This window comes from Carassius gibelio, chromosome A4 (genome assembly GCF_023724105.1).
Source record: "Carassius gibelio isolate Cgi1373 ecotype wild population from Czech Republic chromosome A4, carGib1.2-hapl.c, whole genome shotgun sequence".
In the NCBI taxonomy this organism is placed as follows: Eukaryota; Metazoa; Chordata; class Actinopteri; order Cypriniformes; family Cyprinidae; genus Carassius; species Carassius gibelio.
Window position 1 is genome coordinate 15,321,288 of NC_068374.1, and position 20,044 is coordinate 15,341,331.

The 20,044-nt window shown below is 42.8% G+C and overlaps 5 protein-coding genes and 1 long non-coding RNA gene across 6 annotated transcripts in view; 4 read left to right on the plus strand and 2 right to left on the minus strand.

Annotated features, from left to right (window-relative positions):
• The window catches only part of LOC127971401 (uncharacterized), a 187,016-nt gene that overhangs the window by 65,301 nt on the left and 101,671 nt on the right, over positions 1 to 20,044 (plus strand). The gene's annotated exons all lie outside the window — the stretch shown is intronic.
• LOC127971759 (uncharacterized) overlaps positions 1 to 20,044 on the minus strand; it is a 151,184-nt gene that overhangs the window by 56,456 nt on the left and 74,684 nt on the right. The gene's annotated exons all lie outside the window — the stretch shown is intronic.
• Positions 3,719 to 6,250, minus strand: LOC127971457 (zona pellucida sperm-binding protein 3-like). Its single transcript, XM_052574471.1, has 8 exons — positions 5,669 to 6,250; positions 5,324 to 5,442; positions 5,140 to 5,243; positions 4,891 to 5,068; positions 4,672 to 4,789; positions 4,508 to 4,590; positions 4,356 to 4,447; positions 3,719 to 4,286 (listed from the first exon to the last, which is right to left on the minus strand). The coding sequence occupies exons 1-8, from the start codon at positions 6,200 to 6,202 to the stop codon at positions 4,207 to 4,209; spliced, it is 1,308 nt and encodes a 435-aa protein (XP_052430431.1). The 5' UTR covers positions 6,203 to 6,250; the 3' UTR covers positions 3,719 to 4,206.
• On the plus strand, positions 6,971 to 7,920 carry LOC127971574 (uncharacterized). The gene has a single exon (XM_052574678.1). It carries the CDS (start codon positions 7,012 to 7,014, stop codon positions 7,687 to 7,689), a length of 678 nt encoding a protein of 225 aa, XP_052430638.1. The 5' UTR covers positions 6,971 to 7,011; the 3' UTR covers positions 7,690 to 7,920.
• LOC127971611 (zona pellucida sperm-binding protein 4-like) lies at positions 8,106 to 9,135 on the plus strand. The gene is made up of 5 exons (XM_052574755.1): positions 8,106 to 8,307; positions 8,381 to 8,573; positions 8,650 to 8,797; positions 8,877 to 8,949; positions 9,024 to 9,135. Exons 1-5 carry the CDS (start codon positions 8,121 to 8,123, stop codon positions 9,098 to 9,100), a joined length of 678 nt encoding a protein of 225 aa, XP_052430715.1. The 5' UTR covers positions 8,106 to 8,120; the 3' UTR covers positions 9,101 to 9,135.
• LOC127971627 (zona pellucida sperm-binding protein 4-like) lies at positions 16,508 to 17,537 on the plus strand. The gene is made up of 5 exons (XM_052574779.1): positions 16,508 to 16,709; positions 16,783 to 16,975; positions 17,052 to 17,199; positions 17,279 to 17,351; positions 17,426 to 17,537. The coding sequence occupies exons 1-5, from the start codon at positions 16,523 to 16,525 to the stop codon at positions 17,500 to 17,502; spliced, it is 678 nt and encodes a 225-aa protein (XP_052430739.1). The 5' UTR covers positions 16,508 to 16,522; the 3' UTR covers positions 17,503 to 17,537.

Below are 20,044 nucleotides of genomic sequence, written 5' to 3' on the forward strand. Positions count from 1 at the left end.
AGCAGAAAATCTAGCATAAATATGGCTACAATCTGATATTATGTATGTATATATGTCTGTGTGTGTGTGTGTGTGTGTGTGTGTGTGTGTATAGTAGCCTTAGAACAAAATAGCCAACCTATTATTATTATTTGAGGCACTTTCTTGCAGAATTCCACTGAACATATCAGACAACGATGGTGCATGCCACTCATCTGGTGCAGAGACGAGTCTTTTCTGCGCTCTGATCTGTCTCCTGCGCTTGGCGCTTCTCCGTCTCCACGCGGGTTCTCCGCATCCAGCGCGGCCTGGATCATTTCTCGTGCGCGCTGCCTTATTTCCGCATCCAAGTAATGGTCTTTATAACGCGGATCAAACACATTCGCGATGAAGTGCAGAGGATCCGTAAAGATCTCAGTGAGACGTGTGCTCACAGACTTTATAAGACTGTACTTTTCTTTGTTTTTACTTCGTGGTCCGTCTTAATCTCTTTGTTAGGAGACGCTTTAGTGCTGCGAATAAAGGAATAAGAAGAGAATGTTCTCACTGGTGTTAAGTGAATGTCGCGTGGAGCTCGTGGTCTGCGCTATGCTGGTGCACGTGCAGGTCGCGGTTTCTGTTTGCGTCATCACAACATTTCGGCCGTGTTGTTTCGGTGATAAAAGTCTATCGGCCGAAAACCGAAAAGGCCATTTTCGGCCGATAATTTTCGGTGGCCGAAATTTCGGTGCATCCCTAGTTTCTAGTGGAGAAGTTACTCTGGTCATGTAAATCTAGTGTTTTTAATAAACTTTTCAGAACCCTTAGGTGTCTTTTTGTCTATTGGTATTGTTTTGGTTCGGCAGAATGCGGGATTACATGCCTCTTCCCAGTGTTTTTATTCTTTCCCCTCTCACTATTAAACCAAGGTTCCACAACCTTTTGTAAGGTTGTGCATTCCTTAATCCTTCCTCCAGTTGCTAACCTGTGGCGGCACAAGGCTCCCCTTATTATTATTTATTTTATTTTTTTTAACTTGTCTTCCAAACAGTAGTTTGGTTCCCGACATTCAGAATATATAAAGTTATGTGGATTACTTGCGGCTTTTGTTTTAAATACAACTCAAATCGCTGAGCTCAAGTTTTAAGTGGAAATCAATTCTCGACTGTCTTGAAGCAAACACGAAACGGTGTCAATTGTCCGCAACTCAAAGTAGTGATATTAAAGGGATACTTCACCCCAAAATTGTGTCACTAATCACTTACCTACCCCCGTGTTGTTCCAAACCTGTAAAAACTTCATTCGTCTTCGGAACACAATTTAACCCCTTACTTGTCACCACTCATTTTCAGCATGGAGACACAAATGACATAACCAAAATTAAAAGGTTGCTGCTTAGGAGTCTTTCTTACTAGATACATAATGTTCACAAAGCTGACACTTCAAAGTTTACTGTTCAGGAATCAGAATTACTCAGACCGTTATAATCGAGATAAGCTCAAACATGTCAATAAAAATATTAAAAACCTATTGAAGTGTATTAAATGATGTAGGATATGATTTTAGATACATAATGAAGCTAAAGCCACAAGTCTACTAATACTTTGATATTTCAGAATATGATCTCACAAAGTGTGAATTTTATGAAACCTTTTCTAAGACCATGTCATGTGTGTTTTTAGAGAAGGCTCATAAAAGGCTAACAAAATTGATTTATGACTCCTGATTATCTCTTGTTTGGACCGGCAAAACTGCCCCATTCATGATTCTATTGTTCTTCCGAAACGAGCCTTTCACACATCGGCCAGGTATGACACAAAATCCTCATTCTTCATTTATCATCATTCTTTTGTTTTTATTTCGCTACTTTTAGCCTTTGTTCTGGTATTTCAAGGTTTACCAAGCCACATCGCTTCACTTCCAGTATACATTTACCCCACTGTTATCAAAAGCCTTACTATAAAAATACAACAAAACATTTTCTTACAACCTTTGACAAAACTATTACAAAATGCATTATGAAGAAGAACTGCACCTGCTATGTAGCTGCATTAGACCTAACGTTAGCATCAAGCTACATAAGACTATTTATGAAATTATTAGTACACTTTTACTCAAAACTCACTTTAAACCCTGACTGAGGTTTGTAATAACCTCCTTTTGCGATCACATGTGGAATTTGCTATTTATAGCCTTTTACATCGCTGCACAAGTTAGCATTTCAGATGTACATTTTTAATATTGTTATAAAAACGCCCCAAATCTCAAGAAAATCGCATACCAACCATTAACTAACGTAATCGTGTGTTTATTATTTGGATATTTCATGGGTACAGAGGTTTCTCTGTGTTGTTGTGGTCAGATATCAACACGGAAGTGTACAGGAAATGCATCATGGGTAGGACGGGGCGGCATATGATGCACCGTTATGATGGACAAGACACGGGCGAATCCGGTCTCTGTCAGCGCACACACGGAAGACTATACACACAGAGACAGGGCTGGGAGCGGATCATTACCATCAGATCGCGTAAACCAGTGGAAAATGAATAGAAATTATGATTCTGTCTGAAGAAATATAAAGTAAACATCAGTAAATATATCTCTGTGTATATGCAACTTTTGCCTATAAACCCTATTTGACGCTTTTCAGTGAATCTATGACAACACAAACCACTGCAGACGTGACTGAATATGAATGCTTGGTGAATTTCTATTCTAAAAATGGCTCCTATTTTGTACTCCTGACATAAATTACTAAATAACGGTCACTGTTTTATCAAAACATTGGTCAAATATTGAAGCTACAGTCTTTAAACTTTCAACTGATGCGCAGTTTCTCCAGGTCAAGTAAGAGAGTGATGTTTAACGTGCTGTGAAAGTAAAACAATAATCTGGGGCCGGTGACGATCCTTGACAGCAAAGGGGTTAAAGATATTTTGGATGAAAACCGGGAGGCCTGTGACCATCCCCAAGTAAAACACTCGTCGGTCAAGGTCCAGAAAAGTATGAAAAGCACCGTCAGAATTACCCATCTGCCATCAGTGGATGAACCGTAACGTTAGGAAGCGATGAGAACACTTTGTACACAAATGAAACAAAGACTTTATTCAACAGATGGTCTCCTCTGTCTCTCCCCACATCACCCTAGCGCCATTTTGAAAAACACCTGCTGAACGCAAACGGCATATGCTAGTGGATGCCACGGTTCTCTTTCAAATCAAGGCGTACATTTATGTAGAAAACACAAGCTTGTGGCGCGGCTGACACAGAAGAACGTACACAGTCTGACTACTCCAAGGATGCTTTTCTGGACCTTGACAGTGCATTTTACTTGGCAGTCTGTGGGCCAATCACAAGCCTCCTGGTTTTCCTCCAAAATAAGTTGTGTTCCAAAGATGAACGAAGCTCTTATGGGTTGGGAACGACTTGGGGGCAAGTGATGACGATTTTCAATTTGGGGTGGAGTATCCCTTTAATATTGAAACTGTGCTAGAAACAAACCGCCCAAGATGTTGCACAAGCCAACAGTTTTCAAAAGAGGTCATTCACTGAGAGTCCAAACATTAGTTCTATTTGAGTGTCATTTCGGCAATTATTTTTCAGAATTATAATTGACCTGCTACTGCACAAAAACCCCCTTACGTCAGTACAGGTTCTGCAAGTTTGGCTCCCCAAATACTAAATTGAACTTAAGAGATGCCTGCCATTTTCCTAACACAATGGAAAACCTATAAATAACCCATCTGAAGGTGGAAAATGTTGTGCCAGTGTTGATACTGGGAGTGCGCTTTTATTGTACATGGATTTAAAAGCATTAGAGATGTCAACAAGGAGCATTAGGAAACAAATTTAACTGAGCAAACCTATTTGGGGATGCAAGGAGAAAATTAAACTGCTCATTTGAAGTTACCAACACGAAGAAATCAAGTTCACTGCATAAGAGGCACGCAAAATCTGCAGTGCTTCAAGGAAGTGGACGTTCACGCAGAACTCTTGGCACAAGTGCCAATTAACAGCAGTCCCTTTACAGCATCATGGGCAATGTATTCCACCTTTACAGTACTCATCAAAAGGGAGCTCACAGCAGGTCCCTTTAAAAGGGTTATTAACTTCCCTAACGCGAAAAGGGAGCCTTTCCTTCTGGCAAGAGAATAGGTACAGTAGGACTACCCGCTTCCTCGCTCAAATCAATTGGTTAAACTAGACAAGAAAAACCGAAGCAAGAATAAGTTTGCTCCCCCACATTTATTGAAGACCAGCCAAAGTCTTCTTGTGCTCTTGAACCACTACAGGACCGAGCGAGGCCTTCCCTTCCCACTGAAGGCCTAGAAAAAGCAGACACCAGAGTTAAGTGCTTGAAGGGTCAAAAACCAAGCTTAAAAGCACCTTCCTACCTCCAAAAGGAGAAGCAGCAGTTCCACCATCAGGACCACATGTGGAGTCACAGCAACCACAAACCTGGTGGTTCCCATCAGCAGCAAGCCACCTGCAATATGAAAAATCAGACATGGCACCTTTAATGTATTCGTAAGTGGCATGAACATACCCATTGGCAAAGGAACAGGATTTGTGGAGCGCGTCACTAGGTGCAGAAGCAAGAGTGGCCTTCAGAACACACGTCATGTAGATCTGCAAGAGACACCACGGGTAAGGGGTCACAAACCAAAGCAAATGGGAGAGGTCGTTCTCCCAAACACTCATAATACATACAGAAGGACTGGATCCCCCCTGGAACATGAAGGCCTCCAGCTGGAACCGGATTTTGTCCTCCTGGGATCGAGGCATGAAGCGCGAGCTGGAAGCTGTGACCTTGGCATCCACAAGACATCTAAAAAAAAGGAGTGAAAAGTAGTTGTCGGGGACAAAGTGGTTACAAGGAGCAAACGCGAGAACAAGTCAACTCTGCAGCATCTGGTGACATGAACACACCCATGATTCTCAATGAACAAATATCTCGGAAGGGCGTTCACATCAGGTACTTGGGTGGCCACACAGCTGTCCACAAACACACGCAGAGGGACGTGGTTGTATACCTTCACAGATGCCTCAACATTAATAACGTCACCCAGGAAGTAAGAGTTTGAAGGCCTCTCAAAGGACCAGTCATCTGCAAGAGGGAAGAACTGCTTAGGCACAGCCTCGTTCAGAAGGCAGGAGGTCTAGAGAAACTGCACAAACCCATCATGAGCTTCAGGGAGAACAGCAAGACTTCTTCACCAGCCTCCGTTGAGGCATAAGGGACCCAAGTTGGCTTCAAGGCATTACCGCTGACATTTTGAAACCTGCCGTTCAAGTTACCAATTAAACGGGCTTCCAGTTCCACCACCGCAAGCAATGCCACGAGTCACAAAAGGTCACTTACCTTTGATAATGGCATTGAACACCAATAACTGCACCACCTGCACGGGTAATCGGAGTGCCAGCAAACGCCTCAGGAGTGTAGGTAAGGGCAAAGGTGTAGACAAGCTCATCCTTGGTCATCTATAGGAGACGGACGTTGTTACCTAGAGGATTCTCCCCAAACCCCCCCCCCCCCCCCCCCATTCCTAAAGGCATCTTAGCAAGTCATGCCATAACACTTGATTACCCGAGTAAGCGGTTATTAAGAGTTTTTCCCCAGATATAGATTCAGGGAACCGTCGATACCAAAACAAGGGCCCATTTTTAGTAGGGTTCAATAAATCTAGTAACACTTAACCGCTCTTACCATCAACACACTATTGCAGTCCTGCAGTTCATTGTCAAAGAAGAGCACCTTGGAGCCTGGGACCAAACCGACAACAGGACATCCTCCCAAAGTCAGACCAGATGGCTGGATCAGTTCACCATTGCTAAACAAGTCCTGCTGTACCTCCACATGAACCCGGTTCTCACCGCATTGAATAGCTACACTACTGGGAGTCACAGGTTGCCTCAAATGGAAGTCCACCGCCATCTCACTCGGCACTTCTGGAACAGTGGGAAACCTCCAGTCCAAAGGCTTCACTGGACCCTGCAACACCTGCTTCTCCTGAAGACCAAGAGGCTCTTGTGCAAATCCTCTGTAGTCAAGACTCTGAGACAGAGAAGCCTTCTGCAAAGTGTTTCCGAGCACTTGAGAAGAAACAGGCACTCTGGAAGCTGGATATGATTGATGCTTCTTGCTTTTTGGACTTTGACTGGATCTCAAACTTCCAAAAGCATTCTTCAGATCAAACACCACAAGCACAACCAGCACTAACACATATTGCAAAAGACCCATCCTGACAAACGTTAACACAATACCCACCAGTCCTCGTCTTTGCCATTAAGTACAGCTTTGAATTTAAGCGGCTCCTCCCCTTTCAGCTTGATTGATTACCTTTGATTCAACAAATTAACAAATGAGAACGTTCTGGAATGTCACTAGCCAATGGAAGGCTTGATAAGGATCTGAGATTTTCATCTACACTTATTCACAATTTTACAATTAAAGTTTGACTGTGTGTCTATGATAGACAATGAATGTCATTAAAAAAGCCCCTGATATGACTCAAATAATATAGAATATTCATAAAAATCTCTCTCTTTTTAAATGGTTTTTAGTTTATCATTGGAAAAGATTTGGAAAAATGTAGAATTACATCACTTGCTCCCCAATGAATCCTCTGCAGTGAATGGGTGGCATCAGAACGAAAGTCCAAAGAGCTGATATAAATATCAATATAATCCACAAGTAATTCACATCAATTACTGTCTTTTGAAGTGAAAGGCTTTGTGTTTATAAGAAACAAATCCATCGTTAAGAAATTCAAACTATTGTTTCCGGCCAAAATATGAGTTCATAATCCCAGTTAAAGGTGCCATAGAATGCATTGATACAATATTTTAAATGATATCTACATAAAAAGGTACGTGGCTTGGGTATGGGCAAAAATTCTCCAGAACGGTTTTACATGTCCATTTACAACCCTGGGATTTGTCCACTCAGTTGTTAATGAAGAGGGAGGGACTATCGTTAATTAGCTGAAATCTGTAGAATAGAAAAAGACCAAAGGGCAATGTCTCCTCTTTGTGTTTAGCTGTTGAACAATGGCTGGAAGTTGGTGTTTGGTTCAGATTTCGTTGGTCTGTGCTTTCTGTCATGCTGTTCCACAGTGGAGTAAGTCGCTTCAGGATGCTCAAGCTCTGATGATGCAGCAGACTGACCAGCAGTTTCAGCTCCAGCAGACTGACCAGCAGTTTCAGCTCCAGAAGCCAGTTCAACAGCTAACTAACCAACAGTTTCCGCTTCGGAAGCCAGTTCAACAGCTAACTAAGCCGCAGTTTCCACTTCAGAAACCAGTTCAACACCTACCTAACCCGCAATTTCCACTTCAGAAGCCTGTTCAACAGTTAACTAAGCCGCAGTATCCGCTTCAGAAGCCTGTTCAACCGCTAACTAACCAGCAGTTTCCGCTTCGGAAGCCAGTTCAACAGCTAACTAAGCCGCAGTTTCCGCTTCAGAAGCCTGTTCAACAGCTAACTAACCAGCAGTTTCTACTTCAGAAACCAGTTAAACAGCAGTTTCAGAAGCCAGTAGTGCAGGCAGAGCCCTTTGATAAATGTGTAGCTGTAGCTGATTCTGAGCAGATCCAATGTGGTCTACCTGGGATCAGTGGTGCTGAGTGTGAAGCTATCAACTGCTGCTTTAACGGACAGCAGTGTTTCTATGGAAGGGCGGGTAAGTGTTCTCAATCTTATTCCGTTCGTGTCAAACTGATTCTCTGAATTTAACCTGCTCTTGTACCTTGTTCTAGTGACCGTCCAGTGTATTAGAGATGGTCAGTTTGTGGTAGTGGTGTCTAGAGATGTTACTCTGCCTCGACTGAGTCTGGATACGGTTCATCTACTGGGTGGAAATGACCCACCTTGTGCTCCTGTGGGGTCTACACCTTCCTTTGCTATATACCAGTTCCCTGTGACCGCATGTGGCACGAGCGTGATGGTGAGCAGCTGCTACTGGTTTTATTCTGCATTTGCTTGTGATGGACTGGATGCTGACACTGTTCCTATTCACAGGAGGACAGCGGATATGTGGTGTATGAAAACCGAATGACCTCCTCGTATGAAGTGGGGATTGGACCATATGGTTCTATCACAAGGGACAGTCATTTTGAGTAGGTGATCCATGTCTTGGTGTGACCATTAATCCCTGATAAATGCTACAAGCTCGCTGTGTGTCGTCCAGGTTTCTCTTCCAGTGTAGATATTCGGGAACTTCTGTGGAAGCTCTGGTTGTGGAGGTCAACTCTGTTCCTCCACCTCCACCAGTAGCTGCTCCTGGACCTCTCAGGGTGGAGCTCAGACTGGCCAATGGCCAATGCGTCACCAAAGGCTGTGCTGAAGGTAAGGTCTTGTCCTGTGTCTGCCTAAAGCCTTTCAAACTGGAGTCTGGTTAAACCCCAGTGTTGTTCCTCAGGGGATGAGGCCTACACGTCCTATTACAGTGACGCTGATTATCCCATCACAAAAGTCCTGCGAGAGCCTGTGTATGTTGAGGTGCACATTATGGAGAGGACCGACCCCAACATTGTCCTGACGCTGGGACGTTGTTGGACGACTTCAACCCCCAGTCCACTCAGTCTCCCCCAGTGGGACCTTCTGATCGACGGGTGAGTGTACAGCCAATCTTTATCCAGTTAGTCTGCTGGGAGACCCTTTCTAACTTTTTTTTTCTCTTGTTTTCAGATGCCCTTACCAGGACGACCGCTATCTGACCACACTGGTTCCAGTGACTGGATCGTCTGGTCTTCAGTTCCCAACCCACTACAAGCGCTTTGTTGTGAAGATGTTCACATTTGTAGATCCAGCCTCACTGGCTGCTCTGCAGGAAACCGTATGCCCCCCTTTACTTGAACATCTGTATATTTACTACTTGTGGATTCTATGACTTGAGCCTCTTTCTTCCCTGTCAGATCTTCATCCACTGCACTACAGAGGTGTGCCATCCATCATCTGGCTCTTGTGAGCAAAGCTGCACCAGGAAACGTGAGTTCTTGCTCTTGACAAGAGGAACTGGGCATTTTAGAAGTGCATTCTCACTTTGAACATCTCTCTTTCAGGAAGAGACACTCGTATCAAGGCTGTCTCTGGGGAGCAGACTGTGGTTTCTAGTGGAGAAGTTACTCTGGTCATGTAAATCTAGTGTTTTTAATAAACTTTTCAGAACCCTTAGGTGTCTTTTTGTCTATTGGTATTGTTTTGGTTCGGCAGAATGCGGGATTACATGCCTCTTCCCAGTGTTTTTATTCTTTCCCCTCTCACTATTAAACCAAGGTTCCACAACCTTTTGTAAGGTTGTGCATTCCTTAATCCTTCCTCCAGTTGCTAACCTGTGGCGGCACAAGGCTCCCCTTATTATTATTTATTTTATTTTTTTTAACTTGTCTTCCAAACAGTAGTTTGGTTCCCGACATTCAGAATATATAAAGTTATGTGGATTACTTGCGGCTTTTGTTTTAAATACAACTCAAATCGCTGAGCTCAAGTTTTAAGTGGAAATCAATTCTCGACTGTCTTGAAGCAAACACGAAACGGTGTCAATTGTCCGCAACTCAAAGTAGTGATATTAAAGGGATACTTCACCCCAAAATTGTGTCACTAATCACTTACCTACCCCCGTGTTGTTCCAAACCTGTAAAAACTTCATTCGTCTTCGGAACACAATTTAACCCCTTACTTGTCACCACTCATTTTCAGCATGGAGACACAAATGACATAACCAAAATTAAAAGGTTGCTGCTTAGGAGTCTTTCTTACTAGATACATAATGTTCACAAAGCTGACACTTCAAAGTTTACTGTTCAGGAATCAGAATTACTCAGACCGTTATAATCGAGATAAGCTCAAACATGTCAATAAAAATATTAAAAACCTATTGAAGTGTATTAAATGATGTAGGATATGATTTTAGATACATAATGAAGCTAAAGCCACAAGTCTACTAATACTTTGATATTTCAGAATATGATCTCACAAAGTGTGAATTTTATGAAACCTTTTCTAAGACCATGTCATGTGTGTTTTTAGAGAAGGCTCATAAAAGGCTAACAAAATTGATTTATGACTCCTGATTATCTCTTGTTTGGACCGGCAAAACTGCCCCATTCATGATTCTATTGTTCTTCCGAAACGAGCCTTTCACACATCGGCCAGGTATGACACAAAATCCTCATTCTTCATTTATCATCATTCTTTTGTTTTTATTTCGCTACTTTTAGCCTTTGTTCTGGTATTTCAAGGTTTACCAAGCCACATCGCTTCACTTCCAGTATACATTTACCCCACTGTTATCAAAAGCCTTACTATAAAAATACAACAAAACATTTTCTTACAACCTTTGACAAAACTATTACAAAATGCATTATGAAGAAGAACTGCACCTGCTATGTAGCTGCATTAGACCTAACGTTAGCATCAAGCTACATAAGACTATTTATGAAATTATTAGTACACTTTTACTCAAAACTCACTTTAAACCCTGACTGAGGTTTGTAATAACCTCCTTTTGCGATCACATGTGGAATTTGCTATTTATAGCCTTTTACATCGCTGCACAAGTTAGCATTTCAGATGTACATTTTTAATATTGTTATAAAAACGCCCCAAATCTCAAGAAAATCGCATACCAACCATTAACTAACGTAATCGTGTGTTTATTATTTGGATATTTCATGGGTACAGAGGTTTCTCTGTGTTGTTGTGGTCAGATATCAACACGGAAGTGTACAGGAAATGCATCATGGGTAGGACGGGGCGGCATATGATGCACCGTTATGATGGACAAGACACGGGCGAATCCGGTCTCTGTCAGCGCACACACGGAAGACTATACACACAGAGACAGGGCTGGGAGCGGATCATTACCATCAGATCGCGTAAACCAGTGGAAAATGAATAGAAATTATGATTCTGTCTGAAGAAATATAAAGTAAACATCAGTAAATATATCTCTGTGTATATGCAACTTTTGCCTATAAACCCTATTTGACGCTTTTCAGTGAATCTATGACAACACAAACCACTGCAGACGTGACTGAATATGAATGCTTGGTGAATTTCTATTCTAAAAATGGCTCCTATTTTGTACTCCTGACATAAATTACTAAATAACGGTCACTGTTTTATCAAAACATTGGTCAAATATTGAAGCTACAGTCTTTAAACTTTCAACTGATGCGCAGTTTCTCCAGGTCAAGTAAGAGAGTGATGTTTAACGTGCTGTGAAAGTAAAACAATAATCTGGGGCCGGTGACGATCCTTGACAGCAAAGGGGTTAAAGATATTTTGGATGAAAACCGGGAGGCCTGTGACCATCCCCAAGTAAAACACTCGTCGGTCAAGGTCCAGAAAAGTATGAAAAGCACCGTCAGAATTACCCATCTGCCATCAGTGGATGAACCGTAACGTTAGGAAGCGATGAGAACACTTTGTACACAAATGAAACAAAGACTTTATTCAACAGATGGTCTCCTCTGTCTCTCCCCACATCACCCTAGCGCCATTTTGAAAAACACCTGCTGAACGCAAACGGCATATGCTAGTGGATGCCACGGTTCTCTTTCAAATCAAGGCGTAAATTTATGTAGAAAACACAAGCTTGTGGCGCGGCTGACACAGAAGAACGTACACAGTCTGACTACTCCAAGGATGCTTTTCTGGACCTTGACAGTGCATTTTACTTGGCAGTCTGTGGGCCAATCACAAGCCTCCTGGTTTTCCTCCAAAATAAGTTGTGTTCCAAAGATGAACGAAGCTCTTATGGGTTGGGAACGACTTGGGGGCAAGTGATGACGATTTTCAATTTGGGGTGGAGTATCCCTTTAATATTGAAACTGTGCTAGAAACAAACCGCCCAAGATGTTGCACAAGCCAACAGTTTTCAAAAGAGGTCATTCACTGAGAGTCCAAACATTAGTTCTATTTGAGTGTCATTTCGGCAATTATTTTTCAGAATTATAATTGACCTGCTACTGCACAAAAACCCCCTTACGTCAGTACAGGTTCTGCAAGTTTGGCTCCCCAAATACTAAATTGAACTTAAGAGATGCCTGCCATTTTCCTAACACAATGGAAAACCTATAAATAACCCATCTGAAGGTGGAAAATGTTGTGCCAGTGTTGATACTGGGAGTGCGCTTTTATTGTACATGGATTTAAAAGCATTAGAGATGTCAACAAGGAGCATTAGGAAACAAATTTAACTGAGCAAACCTATTTGGGGATGCAAGGAGAAAATTAAACTGCTCATTTGAAGTTACCAACACGAAGAAATCAAGTTCACTGCATAAGAGGCACGCAAAATCTGCAGTGCTTCAAGGAAGTGGACGTTCACGCAGAACTCTTGGCACAAGTGCCAATTAACAGCAGTCCCTTTACAGCATCATGGGCAATGTATTCCACCTTTACAGTACTCATCAAAAGGGAGCTCACAGCAGGTCCCTTTAAAAGGGTTATTAACTTCCCTAACGCGAAAAGGGAGCCTTTCCTTCTGGCAAGAGAATAGGTACAGTAGGACTACCCGCTTCCTCGCTCAAATCAATTGGTTAAACTAGACAAGAAAAACCGAAGCAAGAATAAGTTTGCTCCCCCACATTTATTGAAGACCAGCCAAAGTCTTCTTGTGCTCTTGAACCACTACAGGACCGAGCGAGGCCTTCCCTTCCCACTGAAGGCCTAGAAAAAGCAGACACCAGAGTTAAGTGCTTGAAGGGTCAAAAACCAAGCTTAAAAGCACCTTCCTACCTCCAAAAGGAGAAGCAGCAGTTCCACCATCAGGACCACATGTGGAGTCACAGCAACCACAAACCTGGTGGTTCCCATCAGCAGCAAGCCACCTGCAATACGAAAAATCAGACATGGCACCTTTAATGTATTCGTAAGTGGCATGAACATACCCATTGGCAAAGGAACAGGATTTGTGGAGCGCGTCACTAGGTGCAGAAGCAAGAGTGGCCTTCAGAACACACGTCATGTAGATCTGCAAGAGACACCACGGGTAAGGGGTCACAAACCAAAGCAAATGGGAGAGGTCGTTCTCCCAAACACTCATAATACATACAGAAGGACTGGATCCCCCCTGGAACATGAAGGCCTCCAGCTGGAACCGGATTTTGTCCTCCTGGGATCGAGGCATGAAGCGCGAGCTGGAAGCTGTCACCTTGGCATCCACAAGACATCTAAAAAAAAGGAGTGAAAAGTAGTTGTCGGGGACAAAGTGGTTACAAGGAGCAAACGCGAGAACAAGTCAACTCTGCAGCATCTGGTGACATGAACACACCCATGATTCTCAATGAACAAATATCTCGGAAGGGCGTTCACATCAGGTACTTGGGTGGCCACACAGCTGTCCACAAACACACGCAGAGGGACGTGGTTGTATACCTTCACAGATGCCTCAACATTAATAACGTCACCCAGGAAGTAAGAGTTTGAAGGCCTCTCAAAGGACCAGTCATCTGCAAGAGGGAAGAACTGCTTAGGCACAGCCTCGTTCAGAAGGCAGGAGGTCTAGAGAAACTGCACAAACCCATCATGAGCTTCAGGGAGAACAGCAAGACTTCTTCACCAGCCTCCGTTGAGGCATAAGGGACCCAAGTTGGCTTCAAGGCATTACCGCTGACATTTTGAAACCTGCCGTTCAAGTTACCAATTAAACGGGCTTCCAGTTCCACCACCGCAAGCAATGCCACGAGTCACAAAAGGTCACTTACCTTTGATAATGGCATTGAACACCAATAACTGCACCACCTGCACGGGTAATCGGAGTGCCAGCAAACGCCTCAGGAGTGTAGGTAAGGGCAAAGGTGTAGACAAGCTCATCCTTGGTCATCTATAGGAGACGGACGTTGTTACCTAGAGGATTCTCCCCAAACCCCCCCCCCCCCCATTCCTAAAGGCATCTTAGCAAGTCATGCCATAACACTTGGTTACCCGAGTAAGCGGTTATTAAGAGTTTTTCCCCAGATATAGATTCAGGGAACCGTCGATACCAAAACAAGGGCCCATTTTTAGTAGGGTTCAATAAATCTAGTAACACTTAACCGCTCTTACCATCAACACACTATTGCAGTCCTGCAGTTCATTGTCAAAGAAGAGCACCTTGGAGCCTGGGACCAAACCGACAACAGGACATCCTCCCAAAGTCAGACCAGATGGCTGGATCAGTTCACCATTGCTAAACAAGTCCTGCTGTACCTCCACATGAACCCGGTTCTCACCGCATTGAATAGCTACACTACTGGGAGTCACAGGTTGCCTCAAATGGAAGTCCACCGCCATCTCACTCGGCACTTCTGGAACAGTGGGAAACCTCCAGTCCAAAGGCTTCACTGGACCCTGCAACACCTGCTTCTCCTGAAGACCAAGAGGCTCTTGTGCAAATCCTCTGTAGTCAAGACTCTGAGACAGAGAAGCCTTCTGCAAAGTGTTTCCGAGCACTTGAGAAGAAACAGGCACTCTGGAAGCTGGATATGATTGATGCTTCTTGCTTTTTGGACTTTGACTGGATCTCAAACTTCCAAAAGCATTCTTCAGATCAAACACCACAAGCACAACCAGCACTAACACATATTGCAAAAGACCCATCCTGACAAACGTTAACACAATACCCACCAGTCCTCGTCTTTGCCATTAAGTACAGCTTTGAATTTAAGCGGCTCCTCCCCTTTCAGCTTGATTGATTACCTTTGATTCAACAAATTAACAAATGAGAACGTTCTGGAATGTCACTAGCCAATGGAAGGCTTGATAAGGATCTGAGATTTTCATCTACACTTATTCACAATTTTACAATTAAAGTTTGACTGTGTGTCTATGATAGACAATGAATGTCATTAAAAAAGCCCCTGATATGACTCAAATAATATAGAATATTCATAAAAATCTCTCTCTTTTTAAATGGTTTTTAGTTTATCATTGGAAAAGATTTGGAAAAATGTAGAATTACATCACTTGCTCCCCAATGAATCCTCTGCAGTGAATGGGTGGCATCAGAACGAAAGTCCAAAGAGCTGATATAAATATCAATATAATCCACAAGTAATTCACATCAATTACTGTCTTTTGAAGTGAAAGGCTTTGTGTTTATAAGAAACAAATCCATCGTTAAGAAATTCAAACTATTGTTTCCGGCCAAAATATGAGTTCATAATCCCAGTTAAAGGTGCCATAGAATGCATTGATACAATATTTTAAATGATATCTACATAAAAAGGTACGTGGCTTGGGTATGGGCAAAAATTCTCCAGAACGGTTTTACATGTCCATTTACAACCCTGGGATTTGTCCACTCAGTTGTTAATGAAGAGGGAGGGACTATCGTTAATTAGCTGAAATCTGTAGAATAGAAAAAGACCAAAGGGCAATGTCTCCTCTTTGTGTTTAGCTGTTGAACAATGGCTGGAAGTTGGTGTTTGGTTCAGATTTCGTTGGTCTGTGCTTTCTGTCATGCTGTTCCACAGTGGAGTAAGTCGCTTCAGGATGCTCAAGCTCTGATGATGCAGCAGACTGACCAGCAGTTTCAGCTCCAGAAGCCAGTTCAACAGCTAACTAACCAACAGTTTCCGCTTCGGAAGCCAGTTCAACAGCTAACTAAGCCGCAGTTTCCACTTCAGAAACCAGTTCAACACCTACCTAACCCGCAATTTCCACTTCAGAAGCCTGTTCAACAGTTAACTAAGCCGCAGTATCCGCTTCAGAAGCCTGTTCAACCGCTAACTAACCAGCAGTTTCCGCTTCGGAAGCCAGTTCAACAGCTAACTAAGCCGCAGTTTCCGCTTCAGAAGCCTGTTCAACAGCTAACTAACCAGCAGTTTCCACTTCAGAAACCAGTTCAACACCTACCTAACCCGCAATTTCCACTTCAGAAGCCTGTTCAACAGTTAACTAAGCCGCAGTTTCCGATTCAGAAGCCAGTTAAACAGCAGTTTCAGAAGCCAGTAGTGCAGGCAGAGCCCTTTGATAAATGTGTAGCTGTAGCTGATTCTGAGCAGATCCAATGTGGTCTACCTGGGATCAGTGGTGCTGAGTGTGAAGCTATCAACTGCTGCTTTAACGGACAGCAGTGTTTCTATGGAAGGGCGGGTAAGTGTTCTCAATCTTATTCCGTTCGTGTCAAACTGATTCTCTGAATTTAACCTGCTCTTGTACCTTGTTCTAGTGACCGTCCAGTGTATTAGAGATGGTCAGTTTGTGGTAGTGGTGTCTAGAGATGTTACTCTGCCTCGACTGAGTCTGGATACGGTTCATCTACTGGGTGGAAATGACCCACCTTGTGCTCCTGTGGGGTCTACACCTTCCTTTGCTATATACCAGTTCCCTGTGACCGCATGTGGCACGAGCGTGATGGTGAGCAGCTGCTACTGGTTTTATTCTGCATTTGCTTGTGATGGACTGGATGCTGACACTGTTCCTATTCACAGGAGGACAGCGGATATGTGGTGTATGAAAACCGAATGACCTCCTCGTATGAAGTGGGGATTGGACCATATGGTTCTATCACAAGGGACAGTCATTTTGAGTAGGTGATCCATGTCTTGGTGTGACCATTAATCCCTGATAAATGCTACAAGCTCGCTGTGTGTCGTCCAGGTTTCTCTTCCAGTGTAGATATTCGGGAACTTCTGTGGAAGCTCTGGTTGTGGAGGTCAACTCTGTTCCTCCACCTCCACCAGTAGCTGCTCCTGGACCTCTCAGGGTGGAGCTCAGACTGGCCAATGGCCAATGCGTCACCAAAGGCTGTGCTGAAGGTAAGGTCTTGTCCTGTGTCTGCCTAAAGCCTTTCAAACTGGAGTCTGGTTAAACCCCAGTGTTGTTCCTCAGGGGATGAGGCCTACACGTCCTATTACAGTGACGCTGATTATCCCATCACAAAAGTCCTGCGAGAGCCTGTGTATGTTGAGGTGCACATTATGGAGAGGACCGACCCCAACATTGTCCTGACGCTGGGACGTTGTTGGACGACTTCAACCCCCAGTCCACTCAGTCTCCCCCAGTGGGACCTTCTGATCGACGGGTGAGTGTACAGCCAATCTTTATCCAGTTAGTCTGCTGGGAGACCCTTTCTAACTTTTTTTTTCTCTTGTTTTCAGATGCCCTTACCAGGACGACCGCTATCTGACCACACTGGTTCCAGTGACTGGATCGTCTGGTCTTCAGTTCCCAACCCACTACAAGCGCTTTGTTGTGAAGATGTTCACATTTGTAGATCCAGCCTCACTGGCTGCTCTGCAGGAAACCGTATGCCCCCCTTTACTTGAACATCTGTATATTTACTACTTGTGGATTCTATGACTTGAGCCTCTTTCTTCCCTGTCAGATCTTCATCCACTGCACTACAGAGGTGTGCCATCCATCATCTGGCTCTTGTGAGCAAAGCTGCACCAGGAAACGTGAGTTCTTGCTCTTGACAAGAGGAACTGGGCATTTTAGAAGTGCATTCTCACTTTGAACATCTCTCTTTCAGGAAGAGACACTCGTATCAAGGCTGTCTCTGGGGAGCAGACTGTGGTTTCTAGTGGAGAAGTTACTCTGGTCATGTAAATCTAGTGTTTTTAATAAACTTTTCAGAACCCTTAGGTGTCTTTTTGTCTATTGGTATTGTTTTGGTTCGGCAGAATGCGGGATTACATGCCTCTTCCCAGTGTTTTTATTCTTTCCCCTCTCACTATTAAACCAAGGTTCCACAACCTTTTGTAAGGTTGTGCATTCCTTAATCCTTCCTCCAGTTGCTAACCTGTGGCGGCACAAGGCTCGCCTTATTATTATTTATTTTATTTTTTTTAACTTGTCTTCCAAACAGTAGTTTGGTTCCCGACATTCAGAATATATAAAGTTATGTGGATTACTTGCGGCTTTTGTTTTAAATACAACTCAAATCGCTGAGCTCAAGTTTTAAGTGGAAATCAATTCTCGACTGTCTTGAAGCAAACACGAAACGGTGTCAATTGTCCGCAACTCAAAGTAGTGATATTAAAGGGATACTTCACCCCAAAATTGTGTCACTAATCACTTACCTACCCCCGTGTTGTTCCAAACCTGTAAAAACTTCATTCGTCTTCGGAACACAATTTAACCCCTTACTTGTCACCACTCATTTTCAGCATGGAGACACAAATGACATAACCAAAATTAAAAGGTTGCTGCTTAGGAGTCTTTCTTACTAGATACATAATGTTCACAAAGCTGACACTTCAAAGTTTACTGTTCAGGAATCAGAATTACTCAGACCGTTATAATCGAGATAAGCTCAAACATGTCAATAAAAATATTAAAAACCTATTGAAGTGTATTAAATGATGTAGGATATGATTTTAGATACATAATGAAGCTAAAGCCACAAGTCTACTAATACTTTGATATTTCAGAATATGATCTCACAAAGTGTGAATTTTATGAAACCTTTTCTAAGACCATGTCATGTGTGTTTTTAGAGAAGGCTCATAAAAGGCTAACAAAATTGATTTATGACTCCTGATTATCTCTTGTTTGGACCGGCAAAACTGCCCCATTCATGATTCTATTGTTCTTCCGAAACGAGCCTTTCACACATCGGCCAGGTATGACACAAAATCCTCATTCTTCATTTATCATCATTCTTTTGTTTTTATTTCGCTACTTTTAGCCTTTGTTCTGGTATTTCAAGGTTTACCAAGCCACATCGCTTCACTTCCAGTATACATTTACCCCACTGTTATCAAAAGCCTTACTATAAAAATACAACAAAACATTTTCTTACAACCTTTGACAAAACTATTACAAAATGCATTATGAAGAAGAACTGCACCTGCTATGTAGCTGCATTAGACCTAACGTTAGCATCAAGCTACATAAGACTATTTATGAAATTATTAGTACACTTTTACTCAAAACTCACTTTAAACCCTGACTGAGGTTTGTAATAACCTCCTTTTGCGATCACATGTGGAATTTGCTATTTATAGCCTTTTACATCGCTGCACAAGTTAGCATTTCAGATGTACATTTTTAATATTGTTATAAAAACGCCCCAAATCTCAAGAAAATCGCATACCAACCATTAACTAACGTAATCGTGTGTTTATTATTTGGATATTTCATGGGTACAGAGGTTTCTCTGTGTTGTTGTGGTCAGATATCAACACGGAAGTGTACAGGAAATGCATCATGGGTAGGACGGGGCGGCATATGATGCACCGTTATGATGGACAAGACACGGGCGAATCCGGTCTCTGTCAGCGCACACACGGAAGACTATACACACAGAGACAGGGCTGGGAGCGGATCATTACCATCAGATCGCGTAAACCAGTGGAAAATGAATAGAAATTATGATTCTGTCTGAAGAAATATAAAGTAAACATCAGTAAATATATCTCTGTGTATATGCAACTTTTGCCTATAAACCCTATTTGATGCTTTTCAGTGAATCTATGACAACACAAACCACTGCAGACGTGACTGAATATGAATGCTTGGTGAATTTCTATTCTAAAAATGGCTCCTATTTTGTACTCCTGACATAAATTACTAAATAACGGTCACTGTTTTATCAAAACATTGGTCAAATATTGAAGCTACAGTCTTTAAACTTTCAACTGATGCGCAGTTTCTCCAGGTCAAGTAAGAGAGTGATGTTTAACGTGCTGTGAAAGTAAAACAATAATCTGGGGCCGGTGACGATCCTTGACAGCAAAGGGGTTAAAGATATTTTGGATGAAAACCGGGAGGCCTGTGACCATCCCCAAGTAAAACACTCGTCGGTCAAGGTCCAGAAAAGTATGAAAAGCACCGTCAGAATTACCCATCTGCCATCAGTGGATGAACCGTAACGTTAGGAAGCGATGAGAACACTTTGTACACAAATGAAACAAAGACTTTATTCAACAGATGGTCTCCTCTGTCTCTCCCCACATCACCCTAGCGCCATTTTGAAAAACACCTGCTGAACGCAAACGGCATATGCTAGTGGATGCCACGGTTCTCTTTCAAATCAAGGCGTAAATTTATGTAGAAAACACAAGCTTGTGGCGCGGCTGACACAGAAGAACGTACACAGTCTGACTACTCCAAGGATGCTTTTCTGGACCTTGACAGTGCATTTTAC